General features: G+C 39.8%; 1 protein-coding gene across 2 annotated transcripts in view; it reads right to left on the reverse strand.

The window, feature by feature from the left end:
- Positions 1 to 20,623, reverse strand: part of ARNT2 (aryl hydrocarbon receptor nuclear translocator 2) — a 138,498-nt gene that overhangs the window by 40,494 nt on the left and 77,381 nt on the right. For both annotated transcript variants that reach the window (XM_026648327.2, XM_026648325.2), the window contains exons 7-11: positions 17,548 to 17,613; positions 17,057 to 17,142; positions 6,760 to 6,836; positions 4,701 to 4,835; positions 3,205 to 3,279 (exon numbers count right to left, since the gene is read on the reverse strand). In XM_026648327.2, the coding sequence (XP_026504112.1) occupies positions 3,205 to 3,279; positions 4,701 to 4,835; positions 6,760 to 6,836; positions 17,057 to 17,142; positions 17,548 to 17,613 (439 nt within the window). The remainder of the gene's footprint in view (positions 1 to 3,204; positions 3,280 to 4,700; positions 4,836 to 6,759; positions 6,837 to 17,056; positions 17,143 to 17,547; positions 17,614 to 20,623) is intronic.

Here is a 20,623-nt window from a genome sequence, read left to right on the forward strand (position 1 = left end):
GGGCTGCGAGCAGGTTTCAGGGGGGCTGCCAAGCAGGGCTGGCGTTACACTCGCTAGGGCCCAGCGCAGAAAGTCAAAGCCCTGCCACGCAGGACTGCAGCTTGGGGCTCTGAGCCCCACCACCTGGGGCTGAAACCAAAGCCTGAGCGACTTAGCTTTGCAATGCCCCTGTGGCATGGGGCCCTGGGAAATAGCCCTGTTTGCTACCCCTTAATGCCAGCCCCGACTTTTATATGCAGAAAACCAGTTTTTGAGGCACAGCTGGGCCGTGGAATTTTTATAGCATGTGGTGGGGCTGGGGGGAGGCTCAGAAAGAAAAAGGTTGAGAACCCCTGGTCTAAAGAACCTTTCCTCTCATAGCTGCATTGTGATCATGTTATGTCTTGTCCATGACCTGACAGTCCGGGTCTAATTCAGAATAAATGTTATGTTTCTTGAGATCTGGCTAAGCCATTCAGCTGACGCTTAGCTGGGCCACATGCAATTATTTTCTGCAGTTTTACAGCAGGGTAGGTCATGTAATGCCTCAGAAAGGAAGGAGGAGATTCTATGCAAATAAATGCTGCAGCCCATAGTGGAATCCTAATCCTCACCCATTAGGATTTGTTTGTTTATTAGTAGTCTGTAGCCTGACTTTGCTAACAAGAGTTATCTTCGAAGAAATCTGGTGTTTACTCCATCTGGCTGCTGACAAGCATTTGGGGCGGGAGAATTGCTCTAATCTGATTTTTTCAAAAGGTTCTATTTTAAATGGATCCACTGGATCCCTGGTTACATAGACAGAACACAAGGAAGAGACAGAAACTTCAGTAATGCCCAGGATAATAAAACCTATTCATCCTACTGACTATGTCCAGAACAATAAAACCTATTCATCCTACTGAAAGTTCAGGGTTAATGTTTTACTTAAAATACATCCTTTTGTAGTTTCAATCCAATAAACCATATCCTTTTATCAACAAATGTTCTACCACCACACCCACTGTAAAGAATACAGAACTTGGTGTTGGTGTCCATTCTGAACGTTTTCCTACTAGATATTAGATAGCTGTCCTCTGGAACCTTTTGATACAGAACTCTATTTGTTGTTCTTGGCCTTGAGAACATATCATTCTGCCTTAATTTTCCCACCCCGATGAATGAATTTATCTTCTCAAGGAAGTAAAGGCTCTGAGATGGATGCTGGCAATCAACCAACAACTGCAAATCCCTCTCACTCTGCTATGCACCAACCTGCTTTTGACAGCATCAGCAATTTAAGAATGTCAACTTTAAAGAGGATTTTTAAACAAAGGTTGCTGGAAATAATAGTTACCATTTTAATAAAAAAAAAAATTCTTAAGGCCAAACTATCAATAACAAAACAAACTGTAACGCTCTATTGCTCTGCAGTCTGAAATAAGCAAACATTAACTTTGTAATAATATATAAAGCATGGAAGTCTTTGGTGGGAAAAACCTGAACTGTCTTAAAACAGTGCACACAAACACGATAACACAAGAAGATTCAAAGCTAATGTTTAACCTCTATTAAAAAACAAAAAAAATCATCAGAAATGAAAACCATCTGGTGTACGGTTAAATTGTTTAATTCAGTCTTTTAGTCACTGATGGAAATAGCCTGGATTGCATTGCTACTGTACTAAATATAAATATTCAAAGAAGGAATACTCCACCAACATAGAGGCAAAATGATTTAGTGGATTGAACCTGGGATGCAAAACCTGGAACTCCACACTTTTAATCTCTGGCTCTTCCAACAGCTTGCTGTGTGACCCTGAACAAGACACTTAAGCCTTGATCCATCAAAATACTTAAAACTAATGAATAACTATAAGCACATGAATAGTTCCAATGGAGTCAATGGCAGAACTCCCATGGACTTCAATGGTGCAGTATCAGGAGGCCCTTATGGCCTGATCTAACTCCCACTGAAGTCACTGAGTGCCTATTCATTAATTTCCATTGCAGCTAGATTGGCCGTCTCGGGGTATGTTTACACTGCAGTCAGGATGTGCGACTGTTTACAGTATATGTAGACATACCCAAGCTAGCTTTCATCTAGCTCGCTTGCTAAAAATAGCAGTGAAGCTGTGCCAACACAAGTGGCAGCATGGGCTAGCCATCCAAGAACATACCCAGGGTCCTAGGCAGGCTTGTACTTAGGTGGCTAGCCCGTGATGCTGAAACTTCGCAGCTGTTTTTAGCAAGCTCGCTAAATCAAAGCTAGCCCAGGTATATATCTACACATGCTGCAATCACACTCCTGATTGCAGCACAGACATAATCTCTGAGTTGCAGATTCACAGTCTATAAAATGGGAATAGTATTGTATGAATTATCTTCCTCATACAGGTTTTATGGGGTTTAGTTTTGTGCCATGCTTTAAATAGATAATCGTCTATATACATCCACTGCTAACCTGAATCCAGACTGAGAACCACTTCCATATGTTATGTGCCTTTTATTACTTTATTCTGTATTTCATTTCTTAAAATGATTTATACAGGGCCAAATTCATAGCTGGGTAAAACTGGGACTGCTCCACTGAAGTTTATGGAGTGGTGCCAATTTACACCAGCGGAGAATTTAGACCATAGGATCTATTACAGATGGGATTTTCAAAAGCACTAAGCGCTGGTCTGCGTGTATTCCCATAGACGTCAATGGTAAAATTCCCATTGACATTATTGGGAGCGGAGTTAGGCCAGCCCTGAGTGTATCTGAAAGTTCCTCTCTCTGGATGTATATGTGCCTGTATCTGTTTCTGATTTGCTGTTTTAGTATTTTCCTCTTAAATATTTGGTTTAAAAAACATGGGAATGGAGCCAGTTTCAACTCAAAAAACCATATTCTTGCTGAAGACAACCAATCCCTTGTGGCTCCCATTGACTTCAGTGGGCTCTACGCAGGCATATCCCGAGCCACACTATGGCTCTAAACATGCCCTGAATATTCATTTATATTTTAGAAATAAGAATGAAAAGAACATTTAAAACAATGTGATTTTTCTGAAAATGTAGCACCTTGAAGATGTGTGTATAATCCAGTTTAAACTACTGGATTTACAGAGACTAATATTAATAGGAATTACCCCATGCAATACACCCTCCACTCTTAGATATCAGAACTGACCCCTGGTATTGAGAAACGAACGTTAGGTTCTGCATAAAAACTAGAAAAAAACATAAATGTAGGACAGTACCTGTTGGAAACTCTCTCTCAAATGGCTTTGATCTTCCGGATGGCAGAATTCTAAAATGTCTTTTCCCAGAAGATCCTAGAAAAGCACAATATAAAACTGTAAAAATACAAACCTGTGTGCTGATCCTATAAAGCTTTAGTTTAGAGCAGGGGTCGGCAACGTTCGGCACGCGGCTCGCCAGGGTAAGCACCCTGGCGGGCCGGGCCAGTTTTATTTACCTGCTGACGCGGCAGGTTCCGCTGATCGCGGTCCCCGCTGGCTGCGGTTCGCCGTCCCGGGCCAATGGGGGCGGCAAGAAGCCGTGGCCAGCACATCGCTCGCCCGCGCCACTTCTCGCCGCCCCCATTGGCCCGGGATGGCGAACCGCGGCCAGTGGGGGCCGCGATCGGCCGAACCTGCCGCGTCAGCAGGTAAATAAAACTGGCCCAGCCCGCCAGGGTGCTTACCCTGGCGAGCCGCGTGCCGAACGTTGCCGACCCCTGGTTTAGAGAGTAATCCTTGCTCACACACGTAGTCACATTACCTTCAATTGGACTACTCACCTGAGTGAGGGTTTGCAGGATTGATGCCCTACATTGCATTTAGGCTGTTGCAAAGACATGTGTATTTCCTTTAAAAACAGTTTCAAGTGAATTTTCAATGCTCGTTAAAAGGTGCCAGGTTGATAGCCCTGAGTACCCTGAAATCCTCTATGAATCCAATAACATTCACTTTAATATACTGTTTTGTTTGAAGAATTTACAGTAAAGCTAATTCAAATCAATATGAAAGGGAAAGTAAAATGATCAGGTAAGGACAGAATGTCTTGCCTGCAAACTACAATTGTTTTGATACGGAAACTGTAGTTTTCTTTGAGATTAAAAGATAACATGCTGTTATCTATGAGAAAGCCATCACACAGAGCTCATTTAGTATCCAATTATATTACCTTAATATGTATTCTAAGGAGCAGACATGAGCTTCAAGGAAAATAAGCTTCATAATGGAGGTCTGCTTGTTGTTCAATAAACTGGTAGAGAAGTTAAAATCGACAAATGTAACAATCTCTCAAAGCAGAATTTATATTGCTTTAATGTCTTAATTTGAAAGATATAATTTGAAAGCTGCCTGGGATTTGAACCAGTTCAGTGCTAAAAAAAAGAAACACTGAATCCAAAAAGGATACAATGATATCCCCTGTAATTCACAGAATCATAGAATATCAGGGTTGGAAAGGACCTCAGGAGGTCATCTAGTCCAACCAGCTGCTCAAAGCAGGACCAATCCCCAACTAAATCATCTGATAATAATTAAGGGGAAAGCTCTTAATTTTAACGATGTGTGAACAGTATGGCAAAATAAATGACACAACATGAGACTGTGTATAGAATATGAACAGCTGGAGATCAGCTGAACTACTGCATCTTTTGGAAGTTATGTTTTTATTTGCAAACACAGATAGAGAATTTCCTTAATTAGTTCTCACCAATCTCTCAGTTTAAAAACTAGGAACTGACCTGTGGTTGGTAGCCAATCACACTGATACATCTTGGATCAACAAATGTGATTATTCCATCAGAGTTGTGTCTAGACAAGAACTCGGTAGGAACAGACATTCCATTCATGTCCATGCACACAGGTGAGCTAGTTACCTAGGACAAACAATCAGATAAACATAATTTTGAAAAGGAACAGTCACCGTAAGTAGAGGTTGCTTTTTCATTTAAAACAACAAAATCTGTTAGTTTATTGACAACTATGTAAAGGGTTCATAAATAAAACAAGGACATGAATAAAATGAAACTGAAATGGCTTCAGTCTAGTCCACAGCACAAAAACATCACTCCATTACACACACCCTGGACTAACAGAACAATATGAAAACAAGCCATCAAAGATGCCTCACAAAGAAGGTTCTAACAGCTAACTCAAGGAAGTTCCCAAAGAACCGTGACACAGTTCTCTCCCATTGGGCTCTTAAGGTATGTCTACACTGCAAGAGGTGTGATTATAGCACAGGTATGCCTCCCCGTGCTACAATCACACCTTCACTTGCAACACAGACCTAACGTTAAGGGCATAATGCTAACACAGCAGATATCACCGTTAAAAGAAAAACAGATTTTCTGTAAATTTTCATAACGGTTCTTAGAATGAAGCATTTCTAGGTTCCTACTTCAGATCTGTGCAGCCAGCCAAGTTAATCTACTTCTATCCATTTCTACGTGGGCTAAGAGCGAGAACTGTCTTTACTTTGACTTTCTCTTTCATCCTAAACAACTAGGCCTGTTAAAGAGGCACAAGCAATCTGTACAAAATTTCTTTTTGATCTCTGCTCTGTAGCACAATAGCATCAAAACGCCAGTTAATAAGAGCAGGGAGGTGATTAGCTGTCACTTTATGGCTTACTATTTGGAGTGCACAGTTTTAAAATTTGTACACCTTGATTCCTTTGTGATTAAACTTATCCACTGAGCCACTGCTTGCCTGCCCTTGCCTTCACTCACTGAGGGCCTGCTGGCTATTCTCTTATGGAACAGATGTTTTGACGCTCCACAAATTATTAATAGGATTTCTGGGCAAGAGTCTATTTTGGCATCTGTAACATCTGCAAACTCCGTAATTTCCTTCTGTCCACCACTTGAGTATTTTATCTTTGAATGCAAGTGTGATTAAGTGGAAAATGTCATAGCAATGCCACAAAAATATCGTATCGCACAGGAGACACTATCTGCAGAAGTGATAACATTTCCAGTATGATGCTCATCTGAACAGATATTGGTTTGGCAGCTACACTCCAATGACACTGTCATTCTGCCATTAAGAGGGAACAATGCCATCCTAACAGATGGGCATGAGTGAAGGCCAACAAAAACCATGCATTAGGATCAAACGTTTTTACTAATGGCATGATTCCCAGACAGGAACATAAAAATGGCTTCCTTATTATGATTGAAAAGGTTCACCACTGCTGCTCCAGCTCCAACTCCAAACTCTGATCCACTAGGACTCCATTAGCAAGGGATGAAGGGAGGGAAAATACAGGACACACAGATTGCTTCAAATTTGGATATATTGATCAAATGAGATGTAAAATCCTATTTACACTACTTTCAATGGACTTCTACGCATGGATCTGCCATACAATATCTCAGCAATATTAAGTGATTATGTGTGTAGAATAAAGTTATGCTTTGAAAAGCATTTAACTACTTAGGGCCTCTTGACTGCATTAATTTTATTGTTTTCAAATGAGCTTTTGCAACTACAGGTTTTCCAGCCAGTTAATTACCCTTTTAAATCAGCAACTAGAGAAAACCTATTCACAACAGTTTCCACCCCCTGACGTTTCCCTTGTCAGGTACCCAGGAAACTTCCAGAAAGAATCATTTCTACTGTCCATCCAATTCCAAGTGAGTCACTTGGCTGGGCAGACATCATAGTCTTGTGCTTTTTGTGGCATGGTACAGACACTAATCTTCTAACCAGAGCCTGTCAGAATCTTATATAAAACTGTACTACAACACTGACTAAATGTTTTCAGCAGCAGTGGATGTAATAAAAAAGCGTTTTTACCTGAAGCCTCCCTATTGCCACAAGGCAATATTTGCTACCTTGTCCCACTTCTGCATCTTCTTCTGGTATAGTCATTCCTAAAATAAACAACAACAACAAAACCATTGTTACTGCTAGGAAAGGTGAATAAACAGAATCACTTGCCTGTTTTTATAGATGCTTTCAATTTTACAAACTAGTCACTATCTTCTGGCTTCAATTAGACAAAGGGAAACACATACACAACGGCCACTAGACTCTGATGCTGGCAATAACATTTTGATTAATATTTCTTTTCAGATTATTACTGCAAGATGTAATTTATGCATTTTTCTTTGGTATAGTATACACCAAATATCAGCTTTCAAAGAAAGGTACAACGTGGATTACACACCAACTTCAACATTTAGACTGGTTACCTGCCTTTGCATTAAATGGATTAGTTTCCTTTATTATAAAATATCCAGCATGCTTTGTTATGCTGAAAGGAAATAGCAGATTGAAAAACATGGGTATTTCATTAAACTCTATTTGTTTTCAGTTTTTCAATGGGATTAACTATTACAGACATGAATAATATCAAAGCATACGTGTAGGCTATTTTCCACTCGTGTTACACAAATAGAAATGCTCTTTACATGAGCGTTGTTTAGATATTATTCGGTTAAGCCTTTAGTAAGTAGATTTCTCAATCTAAGTTTTGAGTTATCCACTTCCTATGATACATTTAGGAAAAACTCTTCTATTGGTAACATTGTTGATTTATTTTAAGCTATTTCCAAGCTCTTTTCCCAATGTTTATTGGAATTAAGACACAACAGAGAATGAATCATTTTAAAAAGCAGTTTAACGTGTTAGTGAAGTTAACTGCAAAGTAAGCTACCGGTTATGAAGCAACAATCATGTTCAGAGATTATCCTCATGACATTTATACTTCCTAATACAAGTCAATCACACTGCATGCAACCTTGAACTGTTTAGAGAAGAACCGGATATAGCTTTTTTAACATGATGCATATGAAAAAACCCTAAAAACACTGGTAATTTTAGTGATGAGGTTTCCCAGATAAACGGTTCATACTAATAAACAGTGTTATTTAACCACACAGTTTCTGAACATTGGCACAGAAAGTATTTTCCACTTTCCCACAGTTATAGGACATAGTAAACTGTACATGAATATGCAAGAAAATAATGAGTATTTTGTGCAATATACTCAATCACTTGTCATTTTGTTCATTGCTCACAGTGAAGAATACATTCTGAGGCCCAAATTCTGACTCTTGGGTAATTATAATTAGCTCTGATTTCACCTGTAGATTTCAAAGGGACTTTACAATGGAGAAAAAGATTTATTGTCCTCCTTCTACAGATGGTGAAAGTGAGGCACAAGTGATTTGCCCAAAGGTACACAAGCTAAAGAGACAAGGTGGGTGAGGTAATATTTTTTATTGGACCAACTTCTGTTGTTGACAGGGAGAGCATGAGAGAACTGTGTAGCTCAAAAGCTTGTCTCTCTCACCAGCAGAAGTTGGTCCAATAAAAGACATGATCTTGCCCACCTTGTGTCTCTAATATCCCGGAACTGACATGGCTACAACACTACGTACAAGAAGTTAAAAGCAGAGCTGGGAATAAAACCCGCGTCTCCTACCCAATGCGGCGCCCTTCCTCTTAATGCATGCACAGATCCTAATTTGGCCCTTAATGAGCTTCTTTACATTTAAAGCTCTTTGATGTTCCTGAATAAAAGCCATACACTTCCTTTGACCCATGCTCAGGAGTTCTATGCACAGACCAACCTAGTATACGAACTTAAGGGAACACTTTAAAGGAATCACACATTAAATAGAGAGTTTTAAAACACATCGAGTTCCATTTGTCCATACTATTTTTCAAATGAATAGTTTATTTTGCAGACTTGGAAAAGGCGGTCCCTGGATAATTCAGGATTTGATTCTCATTTTCACTAAGGATCCTTACACAACTCTGGCAGGGTAAAGAACTCTTAACGTGAACATAAGTTACATTTACACCTACTTCAAGGCCCCTTTACACTCTCGGGATTCAAAGGGGTCTTAATGTTAGTAAGAATCAGGCCCATACAACAGTTAAGTTAAAAAGTAATACCTTTAGTAGAACAAATAGGACTACAATCTATAACAAATATAATTACAATCTCTGATTACAACTACACATCCCATGCTGCCTGAAGAATATTCATCTCCATACATCAATGAAAGACATTAACACACGTCTGCACCAAGGATAAAATAAAGCACCAATGTGAAAACAGAGCTACTGAGGCACGGTGTAGGGTTTTTGGTTTTGTTTTCACTGCTGTGTTTATGCACAGTGGAAGTCTTTCTCAAGTACTGAATTTAGTCGTCATCTGATGGCATAAAGCAGCTTAAAAACACACACCGGGACAAAGTTAGGCTACCTGTTGTGAAAATGGAGGTAACGGTATCCTGAAAAAGAAGGACCAAGCACATGTACTTAAAGCTTTATACACTGACAAATACAATTCTGGAGTCAGGCTATTAGTAAAGGCCAGGGTCCAAAAACATATAAAAATACTCTTTTGCATGGAAACACTATTTTCTCACAGAGGCCAAAAGTAGTCCTCCTGGGGATTGTGTGCAATCTGCAGGAGATGTTAAGCAGAATCCATTATCCCTTCCCCCTATAATGCTGTGAACAATAATCTGAAAATAGAATTGTATACAGGAAAAACAAATGTAAAAGTCACGATGGACAATGAAAGAAATAGAAATAGCAGGAGGAGCATATACATTGGTCTCAACGATTAGTATTAATACAACAATATCACTTATTTTGAGCTGCACCTCCCCCCACCCCCCGCCAATACTTTTAAAAAGATGAGGCACCTCTGCCATGAGATGTTTATGGGATTAATTTTCAGAGATGCTGAGGACCTGCTTTTCCCCACTGACTTCAATGGGATTTAAGGGTGTTTGGCTCCTCTGATATTTTTTGGCCTAAATATGTATTTAAGCTCTTAAATTTAGGCAGTCAGGTTGGATAATGTTGGCTGAAGACGCTCATTTTTATAATGGTGTTTTCAATCTAAAAATAACATTTTTAAGGTATTTCCCCTCAGTTTCAATGAGCTTTCTTATAGTTTCCTTAAAGACACAGCATACCACGAAAGAAGGCAAAAGCTATGCAGCTGGATGGTTTCCATTTCTCATAATCTTTTTGCTGATGTGTTCAATAACACTTTCCCTTTTTTGGAACTTGGTTCACGTCCACGACTGCCCAAATAAACCCAAAGCAACATAAACAATCTCCAAAATTAAACCTAGCAAAGAAATGTCATTCCTGACTGAGCTCAGTGTTGGCAAGGGGAGCTGTTGTTCTAAAATTCACCTTTTTTTTTTTCTTTTTTTGTTTTGTTTGCGAGGTGGATTACATTAAGTCCATGCAACACAGTGAAAAATTTATTAGCTGGGTTATCCCACAAGACACACTATGCATAAAAATCTAGCTGCCTGGAATTAATCAGTACATGACCCAGTGAATTGCTAACCCTTCCCAAAGCTTCTAGAGCAAAAAATATGCCAAAATGATTACCTGCTCACCTGCTCAAAGTAATTTAGGTGCTATTATTGGTAGGATTCCATGCAGTATATTTTTGTTCTGGATGGAAATTGTTTTCCTTACTCTCTTGCTGATGGTTATAAAGATGCTATTTTACACCGGTGTGAATGTGCATAGGGGATCTGTACTTCCCCTATAATATATTCCCTATTAAATGTACTCAGATTTCATAAGGATAGGTAAGCAAGATCTATGCACTGGTCCCATCACCACTTCATCTAACTCTTAACACAACGTGATCTGTTAGAATCTGCAGTTGCCTAAAAATTAGTAATTCCAAAAGCGTTCCAAAAATTTGTACCCAGGAGAAAGGCTATAAAACTGGCCTATTAATAACATCAACAGAATAAACACACATTATTCACATTCTTACATGTAGCCATTAGAAAACTTTATTTCTCAACACCAAAACATATGCTACTACTAATAAACAAATGTAGCACTACAATTGAACCAATTAACATCAACAACTTACAAAGCTAAACATGAAAATAAATCACAAATAGAACACTGTGCAACCAGAGGCTATGCTGAATTTAACAGTATCACTGTGAGCTAACAAGCAGTTTCCCATAAGGTAAAGGCATGTGTTTAAGCGGACATAAGGAAGTGACTTTTTAAACAGTCCCTGATTAGTTTCCAACTTGGTCCTAACAACAGAATGCCATTATCTCCTGTCCTTCTGCAACCCCACAACCCTGTACTCCATGTGTATGTATAGATGCAGAATAATGACTTGTGAATTTGTGATTTCACTATATCAGCGGTCCTCAAACTTCATTGCACCATGACCCCCTTCTGACAACAAAAATTACTACAGGACCCCAGGATGGGGGACCGAAGCCTGAGCCTGCCCAAGCCCCACCACCCCGGGGGTGGGCAAAACCAAAGCCCTACCTCCCCAAGCCGGGGGGCCAAAGCCAAAGGGCTTCAGCCCCAGGCTGAGGGCCTGTAACCTGAGCCCTGCTGCCTAGGGCTGAAGCCCTAGGGCTTGGGTTTTGGCCCTGGGCCTCAGCAAGTCTATACCAGCCCTAGTAACCCCATTAAAATGGGGTCGAGACCTACTTTGGGGTCCTGACCCACAGTTTGAGAATTGCTGCACTATATTAAACTGAAAAATAGATATTTTATGATTGTTCATAACAGTGGAATTAAAACATACACAATATACCATTGCATGGCTACACATTATTTTATACCTCCATCAATTATTATTACCTGTACAGTACCATTCATGTGCATGGCACTTTAAAAGATAATATCTCTTGAATAGGTGTATGCAGGAATCTAAGTCCTCAAAAAACCAAAAAGGACCAAAAAAAATTTCAGTGGGTCTTAACATTGTGGGGGATGGGGGGAAAGAGTACTTGTGAACAATTCCAAAGACGAGTGAGTCATTTTTTAATAAGCATTAACAATTACAGTGCTGTAAAGAGTATTCAAACAACTATTTTTCGTTTTGTTTTGTTAAAAGGAACAGTTTTGCACAAACTTTTCAATTCAAGCCAAAACTTTAAAATAACCTAACTACTTTGGCATTTTGTGGCTAAGTAGTTACTGTAAGTCTGACTTGGAAGACTAGAAATGAATCAATAATTGCAAGACAAAAAGCTAAAAACAAAACCAAAACAACCCGCCCCAAAAAACATCACCCAAAAGAAATACAGAATTCTGTATTATTTGAAACTTTGTCCTTCTGATGACAATGACTTCCCTGCAGTTTCCCTTTGGAAAAAACATTGGTCTTGGATTTGATTTATTCTTTACAAAACCAGTAACATGCTGACATACTGTAGTTTCTCTCAACTAAATATTTTCCATCCACTGCTATGTGATGAATAAAACTATTAGGAAAACATCACGTGGACTGCATAAAACTAATTTCCTTCCAGGAATATGACGCTTTAATTGAAAAACAGGCAAATGCTTGTTTTAAATTAAATTTAAAAATAATAGACTGGAAAAAAGTAGAATTGGTATATTGTGTACATTTGGTTATTGGTTACAACACTTCTCATGCAATCAGAAGCACAGGTTCTTATAGCCAGTTGGCAGCAGACAAAACAAATGTAGGATCAAAGTCTGGAATGGATACTCAGCTAGTTTCAAATAGTGAGTCTTTTCCCCATATTGAAAATATTTCAGCACTGTATTTCATTGTTTAATAGAACGTACATCACATACAATAAGCAAATAATATAACTCCCTGGAAAAGAGAGTCTGGATTTTCCAAAACCAACTTTTTCATTTAGTTTTTGACAAATGAATAGTTTTGAGAAATTTACCCCCTGTGCAGACAGTCTGCACAAGACCAATACACCACTTGCTCCTAAAAACAGATCTACATTTCCCCTACAGTTACTTACCCAGAAGCAAAGCCTGATGGCCAGGTTATGTACTTTGCGTGGTGGGGTGCTGCACTACCCCATGGGGAGCCCTAGTTAGGATTATCATGTACCCCTTACCCCCGGAGAGCATATGGAGTTTGCAAGCTGCCCCACACCTTGGGACTATACAGCCTGCACCTCCTAATGTGTCTGGCCACCTTTCCAAGAGAGGGTGGGTGTAGGGCCATAGCTTTGCCTTCTCCTGGAGGTGCCCACATGCAAGGACTATGGAAGTCCCCAGCTCTTGTGTGGGGTACCTCCTGTTCTCTCCCCACACCTATGTAAGGGCAAGGGACAGTCTGACCCTGAGAGAATATGGAAGTCTAACTGTTCTTTGAAAGTAAAAAAAAAAAAAAAAAAAAAGATTTGGGGTCTGACCGACCATCTAGGCACAGGGGGAATTTTTATTATTATTTATATTTCATAATTATTATTATTATAATTATTTCACGTTGGCAATCAACACTTGGGGCTCAGTCCTGCAGTCCTTATTGAGATAAAGCACCCCATTAACTTGAGTGGCGAGTTTTGCTCGAATGAAGACTGAAGAACCAGGTCTCGGTGTTAGAGAACTTAGGAGTCAAAATGTGATTCTTTGTTCCATGCTTCACTCCCTAATAGCATTGTTCAATAGGGCGTGGGTGTACCGGTGGTGCAAGGGAAGACCTTTCATATTCTTTTAGGCTCTGACAGGTAATTAAATATTAGTTTCCCTTTCAATAAGTAAAGGTCCACATCATCATTTATATTCCGAGGACCAAATTCTCTGCTGGAAGTCAACAGAATTAAACCAGAAGAGAATTTCATCCTGTATTTTTAATAGAGGGATCCACATCTAACACCCTCCCGCCATTCCCTACCAAATGTAGTCAAACTTAGCACTAATTAGCAATATCAGGGATATTCTCAGAAGGAGGACTGAATGAGCCTTAGAGGCTAAACTAACTGGTCTTCCAGGCCTAGGCTGAGGCACGTTAACAGGACAGTGCCAGAGAACCCTGTCCTACTGTTGCTCATGTTGTACTCATTGTGTGGCTAAAGAGAGTAGTAATGTGTTCATAGAATCATAGAATATCAGGGTTGGAAGGGACCTCAGGAGGTCATCTAGTCCAACCTGCTGCTCAAAGCAGGACCAATCCCCAGACAGATTTTTGCCCCAGATCCCTAAATGGCCCCCTCAAGGATTGAACTCACAACCCTGGGTTTAGCAGGCCAATGCTCAAACCACTGAGCTATCCCTCCCCCCCATCAACTATCCCTCTCCCTGTTGCAAACATACTATCCAGGGATTTCTGAAAATAATAATGAATAATAATAATAATAATAATTTCTTTCCCCTTGTCCCGTGATAAACCCCAGGAGTGCAGGTATTTACAGACAAGGGGGGTGAAAACCTTTCAATTATTTTCTCATTAAAACTAAAATGCTTTCTCATAACCAGAACCCAGAAGAGAGGCAATGCCAGTGGGCAAACAAATCTATATTAAGTAAGTATGTTTGCAAGAAATGTTGATATTTTGTTCCAGAAAATTCTACTTAAATTGACAGCATAGCTGAGAGTCGAGCTTATGAAATCTGAAAGGGGCGGAGGGGCCTTTATTAGAGTATCCATATGGCAATGTGTATGAAAACTGTCCTTTCCCCCAGAATATTTTAAGAACACCTATCATTTGGCGCAAACTCATTTATTCTAAAGGCTCAAGAAAGCATGCGACAGCTAGATGTTTGCTGCTCTCAAAATGTGGTTTTAACTCAAGTAATTTCTTTACAAGGTAGAGGAATTTTAACAAATTCAATTTCCTCTACATTTAAGTTACTAGCTTATTTTGCAAATTATAAAATTTCGAATGGTAATATGCTAATACATGTAGTTACATTGCCACGGACTACCCAAAACCTACCTAGGGGCCAAATTGTGCCCTCAGATACACCAAAAAGTCAACAAGTTTCATGATACTTTCCAGCACAAAAGAGTACAAGGCAGGACACAGACTAAACATGCAAAATTTACCATGTGGAAAAGGAAACCCTATTGTGCACAGAATGACCTGAAAAAGACAACACAGCATATGCTGTTGGTCTGAGCAGTGGGAGTGTGGTTAAAAACAAGACTGTAAGATCACATAAAAGGCAACTGAAATCCCATTTAAAAATGTTAGAAGCCAACACATCTCCTGGATTACAGCACCTTGCTATTCTCCTCAAAGAGAGGTAACCAAATGTTGCATTGTTGTTAGGTTACCTTAACCCATGTACGGCATTTGACTGTACTTTGCTCCACTGACCCTGCTTTCATTCCTCGTTATCACTGTGGTCCACTTCAATGCGTTTTTCACCAGTGTAGGGTCTGTAGCGATGGGTGCCAATTAACCATCTTTACCACCCAAGTAACCAATGTATCCCATTAAGCATGACTAGGTGTACTTCTCTGGTTATCCATTTTGTATATGACCATTTAATTCACTTGCATTTGAAAGTATCAGGAGAAAAACCTCTAAAAACTGAACTTTTCTTAAAGCAAAAAAGGACATTTTGTTACAGGATTTAAGACTTCTGTTGACTCTGTCTGGAGATAAGAACGACTTTGAAACATTTTGACAGTCACGGTACACTAATTTACATTGTATGAGCTTTAGCAATCTTATTACCAGCAGTTGGGAATGCAAAGAGGGACTTTTACACTTCATTGTGGTTCCAAAGTACTGGCAGATGACATGTGGTCTGAATTATACTTGTCTGAAGGCTGATGAAATTCCAAAAGGATGCATCATTTTAATTTTTGTACATCTCTCTCTCTCTCTCTCTGTGTGTGTGTCAGAGAGTGAGATGATAATTATATAACCTTTGAAAATATAAATCTGCACAGAATCAATAAGAAATATAAAGCTGCAAGTTAAAATCTACACAAACAAACAATGTACAGATGTAGTGTAATGGGATTTTTGGCACTCCTAATCCCTGGAGTAGCCTGAATAATGTCTGCGGTATACTCAGCCTATAACCACAAAAGGGTAAGACCTCTTGTTCAACAGGAATTGACATATTAAAAAGAATATTAAAATATTCAACTTCTGCAAATGCTAAGGCCGGCCAAACTATCCCTTCATGATGTTGGACTGGTCTCCATTTAGTCTCCCTTTGTGTTCAGACTCTTCCCATCTCTAAATATTCTCATTTGTAATACTGAATTACAGTAGGTGAGTGGTTTTTTCATTGCTGTTCAAAGCAGCATGTAAAGACTTGTTTCCCAAAAACCCACATTCAAAACAAAATAACTTAATCAAGATGCAGAGACTGTAATATTCTCCACTCAGTACATTACTTGGAAGTGAGTGTACACTTACCTAAACTGAAGCCAAAATTTTCAAACATGGGTGTCTAAAAATATGCACTGGCTTTGGCCAGTTTTTCAGAGGTGCTGAGTACCTGCTGCTTCCACTGGCTTCAATGAGAGCTGCAGGTGCTCAAAACCTCTGAAAATCAAGCCATTTTTATTTAGGCACCTAAGTTTGAAAATCTTGGGCTATACTTCTGTAGTCATATGGTACCCTCATTCTGAGTGTGCAACTCTTATAGATGACAGTTGATACTCTGCCAATGTACATCAATGGCAGTTGTATGTGGAGAACCAGGGCAGTATATTGAAAGACTGTGGAGAATACGGATGCGCATTAACAATGACACTGACTGACTTTCTGATTTGCAGGAAAATGCTAGTGCTGCTTTCCAAACTGAGATGTACATGGACTAACCAGATGAAATCAGTCTGGTTCCATGTGACTGCTCTATGTTTTAAACTCGATTTAATTCAAACAGTGTGATCAGTTTTTCTGTACCCCTCAGCAATGCTAATTTTGGAATATCACAATACAACCTCATGCACCAGGGCATCGTCTGTAAACCACAGGGAGCAAATTTGGTCAGGTGTTTTATGGGTTCTTTCCATCTTCCTCTGAAACATCAAGTGTAGGAAACAGGATATTGATGGACTGTTGGCCAGATCCAGTATGCCAAATTGAACAAGTGTAGCAAATTGAACAAGTGTAGCAAATCAACTTGCTTGTGCAACTTTTAACACAATGAGTTACCTGGTTGAGATTATCGATTTATCAGACTGAGGCTGGGATTTTCAAAGGAGCCTATGAGAGATAGGTACATAAATCACACTGCACTTAGGCTCCTAACTCCCTTAGTCTCCTTTGAAAATCCAGCCACAGTGTCTAACTAGCAAGTTGGTCAATAGATTCTAGAGATCAGTTTGGTCTTGTACATAGTACTATCTATATTGCCCTTAATGCAACTTTTACCTGCTGGTGGCCAGGCCTTGATATATCCAGTGCAGTGGACTACTGCATACTGTGCTTCTCCTTCTTTTACTGGGCCTAGGCCATTCCTATATGAGGAAGAAACAATAATATTAATAAAATGTTTGATATCCAATTTTAATACAAATTTACCAATTACACTAATAATATTTAATACAGCTCTTATATAATGTTCAACAGCTCGAGTGCTGTATAAGCCATATCTAATTATAGCTAAGTATCATTTTACAGATGAGGTTAACTAATGTACACCCTAAGGAGTCAGTGACAGAGGCAGGATTAGAACTCAGTGGTGAGCTCCCAGTGCTGTGTTCACTCCATTCTGATGTAATCTCATGCTATTTGTGAAGCATGAGTCAGATTCTGATACACAAAGACTTGTTCAGGTAACACTGGGAGATATAGCGCTAGTGAAATGGACAACTAGAAAAGTTCATTATGACATACTGTAGTGGCAACTGAAACAAACTCACCTGTATCTTTTTCGCATGGTTGTTATTCTGTTCAGAGGTAAATGATCCAAAGGGGCATTTCCACACCTAAAAACAAGCCAGCATTTGAAAGATAATATAAATGCCTGGGGGAAAAAATCCAATTTGAACCCCTTTTAAGGATATATATTCAAGTAATATTGCGTTTGTTTTTGACTGTGTGTCTTAGAAAAGTATTTTCTGAGGGCTTGTCTAAACTTACCAGGGGATTGACGCGCAGCAATCAATGCATCGGCAGTCGATTTAGCGGGTCCAGTGAAGACATGCAAAATTGACTGCAGATCGCTCTCCCATAGACTCCTGTACTCCACCTGAATGAAAAGCGCAAGGGGAATCGACGGGAGAGCAATCTGCGGTCAACATTGCATAGTGTGAACCCCGCGGTATTCACGTAACTGAAGTTGCATAACTTAGATCGATCTCCCCCGGTAGCGTAGACAAGGCCTAAGAAGTTGTTATTACTTTAACCCTCATGTTGGTTTTTGTTTGTTTGTTTTACTTTTTACTGCCCCAGCTATTTTCAAGATGTAAAGAATAAAAAAACGCTAAGAAAACTACTGGCTCACAAAAGAAAATCCTAGTTAACATGAGGCTAAACAAGAAATACAAGAAGAGAAAACAGCCCGAAGCAGAGAATCCCAGGATTGGTTTAAGCAGAAATGGGCTTCAGCAGATCACAAACACTTCAAAAACAAGTACGAAAACTAGACAAACATACAATTTCGGCCCTCAGCTAAACCACCCAAAAATAATTTTCCAGCTTCCAGAGGATTTATTAACACGAAGAATTCACATACTATATATTGGTGTATTCACCTATAATTCCAGCTTCCAGAGGATTAATTAGCACGAAGAATTCACATACTATATATTGGTGTATTCACCAATTACTTACGTATTAGACACTAGTCATTTGTATGTACACCCATATATATCAATGCTGCCTCACATGTGGTATAACCCTTTCTACTGGAATATAAGATAGGTACATCAAATACCTACAAACCCTAAACTACTTATGTATTATCCATGTAATGTCACAGAAGTGTGTGTGTATATATTGGCCCAATATCTGACTACCTGCTACGTGTGCTCCAAACAGAGCTAGGCAGAAAAAGATTCTCCCATCCCACAAAACTTTCTGAGATTTCGAAGTTTCTCCCTGTTCTGCATCAGAAGGAAACTGTCTTTCAAAAAAAAAAAAAAAAAAAATCTCAAAAATCGAAGAGAGACACCCACCTCCCTGCCAAGAATAGGCAATAGGCCAGTGGTTAGGTCACTCACCTTAAATGTGGGAGACCTCAGGACTTGAAGCTGGGTTTTACACGTGAATGTTTAGAACACTGGGCTAGTGTGTCAATCTCTTTCTCTGGCCCAATGAATTATTTCATTAGTATGGAACAGCTCCCACATGAAAGACAGGAAGATCCAAGTGCCCGTTGGTTAGGGCACTAACCTGGAATATGGGAGAGTCAGGTTCAAATCCCTGCTCCAAATCAGGCAGAGCAGGGTCGAGAATCTTGGCCTCCCACATCCCAGAGGAGTGTCCTAACTACTGGGATATTAGCTTTTCTGGTCTATGGCTCACTCTCTCTCACCCGCCCCCTAACATTCCATACTGGACTTGAGGAATTTGACAGATGTTTTATCAAAACTAGCACATTCCTACAGAAAGTTTTGGTTTTGACAAACTGGCATTTTCCAATAAAAAAATTTTTGTCGGAAAACTCCTGACCATATCTAGTTCCAGCAGACTTGTACTAAAGTCAGCTTTGACTACCTAATACCTGGCTAACCGCTATTCATGATGCCAAGTAACTTTCTGTTTGCAATTTAGATCTGCATACCAGAGTATATTTATTTGTATTTCCAATTGTGTGACTAACCGCACATTTGTGTATCCACATGCAATTATCCCTTTGAAGCCAAATAAATGGTTTGAAAAGACAAAACTGAGTTTATTTTCATTAAAAAAAAAAAAAAAGAAAGAGGAACTATATGGCAAAGAAAGACGAAATCATGCAGCAAACATGGCAACCTCAAATAATTCACAATATTTGAGGATGTGGTGGGGTTCAGGTACAAAGACTCCCTCCCCACTAAGATTTTTTACTAGTCACTGCCAGGAAGTAGGAAGAGAAATAAATAGTAAAAAAAAGTTTAGAATTAGACACACAATGGGACTACACACGTGTGTAAGGTTACTCACGCACATTAGTGTTTGCAGGATCAGGGCCTTATAAGTAACTGTGATTTGGATGGCTGTTTCGAAAAGCTGGGGAACAATTGTAAACTGGATATTAGTTCTGGCTCCTGTCTGCTCAAAGACCTCATCACATGATCAGTAAACATGGGCCAGAGGATAATGAGGTGCATCCTAAATGATGAACAGCAGACTGAATACTCTTACTGAGTCAATATTTGCCTGAATTAAATTAATTTTATATACAGTGGTTACAAATTAATAATAGAAGAAAATATTCTTAGAGTACATGTGAGGACATGTGTATGATACTGGTTCCATAATTCCAAAGCACAAATGTAATTCCTGTTTCTCAGCCCTATAACTATGGGGCTAAGTAGCAGCTTGGAGCATTGTGGAGAACTGGGAGAAGAACGTGGTATGACAGTGCCTTAAAGGAAACATGCAGGGGTTTTGCTATACTGAAAGGAATGCTGAAGCCTGCTCTTCCTCCTTGCTGAGCAGCCTCCTGTCCTATCACTCTGCTGCCATTTTTGCCCCTTGTTTGGACAGTGCTATCACCACAGCGAGAGTCTCCCTGTTGTGCTTCTCAATGCAAGTAGCCAAATTAGAGCTGCCGCCTGTGTAGATCAGCGGGGGTGGTAGAGTTTCTTCACTCCTCCATAGGCCCCACATAGGGCCAGCCACATTATGGTCTATAGCAGGGGTCGGCAACGTTTGGCACGCAGCTCGCCAGGGTAAGCACCCTGGCGGGCCAGGCCAGTTTATTTACCTGCTGACGCGGCAGGTTCGGCCAATCGCGGCCCCCACTGGCCGCGGTTCACCGTCCCGGGCCAATGGGGGCGGCGGGAAGCG

This window comes from Terrapene carolina, unplaced genomic scaffold (genome assembly GCF_002925995.2).
Source record: "Terrapene carolina triunguis isolate 2854851 unplaced genomic scaffold, T_m_triunguis-2.0 Scaffold67, whole genome shotgun sequence".
NCBI lineage: Eukaryota > Metazoa > Chordata > Testudines > Emydidae > Terrapene > Terrapene triunguis.